Genomic DNA, 6,386 nt, shown 5'->3' with positions numbered 1-6,386 from the left:
CTGCTTCAGATCTCTGTCTCCCTGTCTCTCTGCCCCTCCCTCGCTCTTGCATTGTCTCTCTCTCAAAAATAAATAAATAAACATTAAAAATAAATAAATAAATAAATTCAATCAAAATGTGGAAAATCATTCAATGCATCTACTCTCATTAAGAGTACTGAATTTTCATTTAAAAGTGTTAGAATATAAAATAAATACATAACCAAATGGCAAATTATTACAACAAAGTTTATACAAAACAATTTTTTTAATGTTTATATATTTATTTTGAAAAGGGGGGTGCAGAGAGGGAGAGAGAGAATTCCAAGTAGGCTCCGTACTGTCAGTGCAGAGCCCAACATAGAGCTCAGTCTCATGAACCACAAGATGATGATCTGAGCCAAAATCAAATGTTGGATGCTTAACTGACTGAGCTACCCAGGCACTCTTAAAACAAAGTAAATTTAAAATGTGACTGTATTTAACTACAACTACAAAATAATGTGGAAATATTATAGATGGCATAATATTAAAAAACAAAATGAGGTAGCTGTGAGAGTGTGGTATGATATTAAGTACCAGTGTCACTGTAATGAGGCTTCCTTGGTTTGATCCCTCACTACAACTTCCCCATACCTAAATTCCCCTTGTCTGTAAAAGGAGAATGATTTTAGTTTCTAGCTCACAAATTTGTGAGTATTAAATATTAGGCTATGCAAAGCATTAATAATAGTGGCTCATGCAGGTGCTCTGGTAAGATACAAATCAAACTTGGTAAATCTCTCCACAAGAAAATACATTACAGACGTGGATTTTTTGGAGGAATAACTGGACATGGAGATTTGGGGATTTCTGTTTCCATGAAAAATGTAGCCCACAACTCATGTTTTTACAGAAAAGCTCTGCGTGTGTATTTTGATGTCAAACTCTTGGAAAATGACAGAATGGCCTTCGGAGATTTGAAATTTGCAATGATCTTCCTGTTCCAGATAGTCGTTGGAGTTTGGGGAAATTTCTTGCTCTTATATCATTCTGTGACCCTTGCCTTCAGTGGATGCAAACCAAGGTCAACCGATTTAATTCTCAGGCACCTGACTGTAGCCAACTCCTTGGTCCTTCTCTCCAGAGGAATCCCAAGGACAATGGCAGCTTTTGGGTTAAGACATTTCCTCAATTATTTTGGATGCAAACTTGTTTTATACATTCACAGAGTGGCCAGGGGTGTGACCATTGGCACCATCTGTCTCCTGAGTGTCTTCCAGGCCATCACCATCAGCCCCAGAAACTCCAGGTGGGCGGAACTTAAAGCCAAAGCCCTGAAGTACATCGTGTCCTTCAATACCCTCTGCTGGGTCCTCCACATGCTGGTAAATTTTATTTTTCCAGTGTTTGCGACTGGCAGATGGAGTAACAAAACCGTCACAACGATGTTCTGTCCTACTCCGCTTCACGACAAAGTCTCAGACTCCACGTATACAGCATTGATAGCCTTTCATGATGTTTTATGTTTGGGGCTCATGTCCTGGGCTAGCGGCTCAATGGTGTTCATCCTGAACAGGCACAGGCAGCGGGTCCAACACATTCATAGGACCAAGGCCTCCCCAAGATCCTCCCCCGAGACCAGAGCCATCCACACCATCCTTTTTCTGGTAAGCACCTTTGTATCTTTGTACACCCTCTCCTTCATGTTTTATGTTTATCTGGCTCTTTGTGATAATCCCAATTGGTGGGTGGTGACCACCTCTATACTAATCACCACAGGATTCCCGACCGTCAGTCCCTTTGTTCTCATGAGCCGTAATCCCACTGTGTACAGGCTCTGCTCTTTCTGCTGTGGAAGAAAGACAGAATTCCCTGATCTCATCAGAAAAATACAAAATGGTTTGTTTGGGGCTGTGTTTAGTCATTGATGAAATCCTCTCACCCAAACCCTCAAGCACAATTATAAACCAGTGTCATCGTAGATAGACTAGTAAATAAGACAGACTGTGATTCTGTCCTAATAATAAGAAGTAAATGTTAGTAGTGGTAGTAAATAAAGTGTTACGTACTTACATAAGTGCAGTTCATCAAAAACTGCTGTGGAGAAATTCAGAGTCCGTGCAATGATAAAATGGTCGTGAAGGCATGTGAGATACTGAAAATGTTTTTGAGTGTCAGTTTCAATCTGATGTATTAAATTTTCCTAAAACTTAACTGGGCATGGAATTGTAAGGACAGTTCCCTAAAAAAGGAATTGCACGTGGGGTGATCCATCCAGAAGGAAGAGAGGCCTGGATGTTAATGCCAATGGCCGGGTGTGAAGCAGGAGAAACGTTACATTTCAGCTCTTGCAGAAATTAAAAGCCTTGTTTTAAATTTTGTCCCTCACCTCCTAAGGTAAATGGTGGTTTGAAACACAGTAGTGGCGGGGCGCCTGGGTGGCTCAGTCGGCTCAGTCAGTTAAGCGGGGACTTTGGCTCAGGTCATGATCTCGCGGTCCATGAGTTCGAGCCCCGCGTCGGGCTCTGTGCTGACAGCTCAGAGCCTGGAGCCTGTTTCAGATTCTGTGTCTCCCTCTCTCTGACCCTCCCCTGTTCATGCTCTCTCTCTCTCTCTCTGTCTCAAAAATAAATAAGTGTTAAAAAAAAATTTAAAAAAAAAAAAGAAACACAGTCGTGGTTATGGTGTAGATTAGCATATGAAAATGTTTTCAGGTAAACAGTGGAAGAATGAGCAATAGGGTCACTAAGAAGAGACAGAAAGATGTTAACGGCTGAAGTTTAAAAGAACAGCAGGCGGGAAGCAACAATTAAATAGAGATTTGGTACATGGGGAAAATAAAGGCATTTCTAGGGTCTGTAGAAGGAAGATTGCCCTGTAAAACCTTGATGCCAATTGGCTGTGTTGACAAGAAAAAGGTTTCAAGATGGACTCCTGAATTTTCAACCCGAGGAAACACATTTGTGGAGGAATTTTCTATTAAGCTTGAAGAAATAGAGGAGGCAAAAGATATGAGTCTGGTTAAGGATGAATTTTGTTTTTGAAATCACAAAGGGCATTAAAATACCTTCAAGGAAAAAATGGCTATGGTCTCAAACATGGGAAATATTGTAATGTAGCTATCTGTAATTATAAGCTGCAAAGTTTTAAAGTAAATGTTCTATTTTAAAATAATTTTAGGGGCGCCTGGGTGGCTCAGTCAGTTAAGCATCCAACTTTGGCTCAGGTCATGATCTCACGGTCCGTGAGTTGGAGGTCCGTGAGTTCGAGCCCTGCGTCAGGCTCTGTGCTGACAGCTTGGAACCTGGAGCCTGCTTCAGATTCTGTGTCTCCTTCTCTCTCTGATCCTCCCCCGTTCATGCTCTGTCTCTCTCTATCTCAAAAATAAATAAACGTTAAAAAATTTTTTTTAAATAATTTTACATTTGTAGGGGCTCGGCTGGCTTAGTTGGTAGAGCGTGTGCCTCTTGATCTTGGGGTCGTGAGCTCAAGCCCCACGTTGGGCACAGAGCTTACTCTAAAAAAAAAAAAAAAGTATTTATTTATTTTCACTAAAAAAGTTTTTTAGGTTCATTTATTTTTGAAAGAGAGAGAGAGAGAGAGAGAGAGGGAGAGAACAGTGCCTGAGTGGGGGAGGGGCAGAGAGAGGGAGACAGAATCCAAAGCAGGCTCCAGGCTCTGAGCTGTCAGCACAGAACCCGATGCGGGGCTCGAATTCATGAACAATGAGATCATGACCCAAGAGGAAGTCAGACACTTACTGACTGAGCCACCCAGGGCCCCCTAATTTATTTATTTATTTACTTTTAGATTTGCAGAAAAGTTGTGAAGATAATACAGAGATGTCTCAAATGCCTTCTATCCAGTCTCCTGTAATGTTACCATTGGATGTTACCGTGGTGCATTTGGTCTTTTTTCTCTTCCAAGGTCCAGTGTGGAATATCACAGTAGACTTTGTCATTGTGTCTCCCCAGTCTTCTCTATGACACTCTCTGAGTCTTTCCTTGGTTTTCAGGACCTTGACAGGTGTGAGAAATACTGGCAAGGCACTATTTTTTAATATATAGTTTATTTGTTTATTTTGAGAGGGAGAGGGAGGGCATGTGCGCATGAGCAGGGGAGGGGCAGAGAGAGGAGAGAGAGAAAATCCTTTTTCTTTTTTTAAACATTTTTTAACATTTATTTATTTTTGAGAGACAGATTATGAGCAGGAGAGAGGCAGAGAAAGAGGGAGACACAGAATTTGAAGCAGGCTCCAGGCTCTGAGCTGTCAGCACAGAGCCCAATGCAAGGTTCCAACCCACGAAATGTGAGATCATGACCTGAGCCGAGGTTGGACACTTAACCGACTGAGCCACCCAGGCGCCCCAGGAGAGAGAGAATCCTAAGCAGACTGTGCACTATCAGTGTAGAGCCTAACTCAGGGCTTGAACTCATGGAGCCCTCACAAATGGTGAGATCATGACCTGAGCTGAAGTCAAGAATCAGATGCTTAACTGACAGGCACCCCATGAATCTATTGTTTTCTTTTTAGAATTTTTTAATTTTTAAAAATTAATTTTAATGTTTATTTATTTTTTAGAGAGAGAGAGAAAGAGAGAGAGAGAGAGAGACAGAGTGGGAGCAGGGGAGGGGGAGAGAGAGAAGGTGACACAGAATCTGAAGCAGGCTCCAGGCTCCAGGCTGTCAGCACAGAGCCCAATGCGGGGCTTGAAACCATGAACCATGAGATCATGACCTGAGCCGAATTCGGGCACCTAACCAATTGAGCCACCCAGGCACCCCTCTGTTTTTCTGTTTTTTGTTTTTTAAATGGGGAGTGTGTGGCTTGCAGATTTCAAAAATGGGTATTTCTAATTTTGGAAATATTTTCATATAATTCTCTTTACATTATGAAACTAATGCAAAGTATCTAGGATTCTACACTTTTAAAAGCAGTAGGGTTAATTTGACCTTATAGATATTGAACTTTGTGCTACAAAATAAAGATATTTTCAGCTCACATGAGCACCAAAATACCTACCATATATTAGATCACAAGGGAGAAAATATATACATATATACTATGTTAGTATATATATATGTTTTTGTGTATATGTATATATAAATATATATACATGGTATTCATATAAATGTAATCATGTGTATATACACACGTATATACATACACACATATACGTATGCATATAATTGTTTCCTATCACTCAATAGTATTGCAGTATTATTCATTAAGGAATTTAAAAATAATACTGATTTCAATAATGGCAAAATGCTTTAATCTTAAAATCTATGCTAATTGTTTCACTGTTTAAAATTATGTAGAACCTATTTTCCATTTCTCTAGTTTAATTCTTGTAATTTATATCCATGAAAAAATCTAGTTGCATATAATTTTTAAAAAGTTTGACTTTAACAGGAGCAATTCCTGTGTTTCCTATGGTAATGGATATACATATATAAGTTTAGAATTACCTTCTTATTGTGTGCTCTACATTGAATCTAGTCTATTGTCTTGTTTTTCTATCTTTTTTTAAAAATTTATTTATTTTTGAGAGAGAGAGAGAAAGAGAGAGACAGAGAGAGACAGAGAGTGAGTGGGGGAGGGGCAGAGAGAGAGGGAGACACAAATCCGAAGCAGGCTCCAGGCTTCAACACGGGGCTTGAACTCACGAGTTGTGAGATCATGACCTGAGCCAACGTTGGACACTTAACAGACTCAGCTGCCTAGGCGCCCTGTCTTGTTTTTCTATCTTAACTCTTCTACATTTCTTTCTTTCTTTCTTTTTTTAAGATTTTATTTTTAAGTAATTTTTACATCCAACCTGGGACTTGAACTCACAACTCTGAGATCAAGAGTCACATGCTCCACCTACTGAGTCACGCAGGTACTTCTCCCAGACCCGTTTTTTTAGAATTTGTGATACCTATTAAAAAACAAAGACATGCGCACAGGTCCTAAGTACGCAGCAAATTTAAGAAATTCCAGAATCTGCATATACTTCTGTATGTAACTCCCAGATAAAGATACAGAAAATTGTTAACACTCAGAAGTCCCTGGTTCCCCTTCTCAGTCACCACCCCAAGGGCAAACACTATTCTAGCCTCTAAAAACACAGATCAGTTTTTCCTGTGTTTCATTTTATATAAACGGTATGGTACAGCATGAACTCTTTTCTATTTATCTTTTTTTATTCAATATGGGTGTTTGTGAATTTATCTATACCGTTGCATGGACCTTGCATTGCCATTATTGTGTAGTATTCCATTGTGTGAACATTAAACTATTGATTTAATTATTCTGTGGGGCGCCTGGGTGGCTCAGTCGGTTGAGCATCCGACTTTGGCTCAGGTCATGATCTTGCAGTTTGTGAGTTGGAGCCCCACATCAGCCTCTGGGCTGACGGTTCAGAGCCTGCTTTGGATCC

General features: G+C 40.1%; 1 protein-coding gene across 1 annotated transcript; it reads left to right on the top strand.

Annotated features, from left to right (window-relative positions):
* The first annotated feature begins 302 nt into the window (after positions 1-302).
* On the top strand, positions 303-2,411 carry LOC113593337 (vomeronasal type-1 receptor 2-like). The gene has a single exon (XM_053210652.1). The coding sequence runs from the start codon at positions 693-695 to the stop codon at positions 1,887-1,889; it is 1,197 nt and encodes a 398-aa protein (XP_053066627.1). The 5' UTR covers positions 303-692; the 3' UTR covers positions 1,890-2,411.
* Positions 2,412-6,386: the final 3,975 nt, after the last annotated feature.

Source organism: Acinonyx jubatus, chromosome E2 (assembly GCF_027475565.1).
Source record: "Acinonyx jubatus isolate Ajub_Pintada_27869175 chromosome E2, VMU_Ajub_asm_v1.0, whole genome shotgun sequence".
Classification (NCBI taxonomy): Eukaryota; Metazoa; Chordata; class Mammalia; order Carnivora; family Felidae; genus Acinonyx; species Acinonyx jubatus.
The sequence above is the reverse complement of the archived record's forward strand: the minus strand, read 5'-3'. Positions and strand labels throughout refer to the sequence as shown.

What these genes read in the sequence shown, in the direction of transcription:
- LOC113593337 (XM_053210652.1), top strand. Translation starts at nt 693, where the DNA reads ATGCAAAGCATTAATAATAGTGGCTCATGCAGGTGCTCTGGTAAGATA.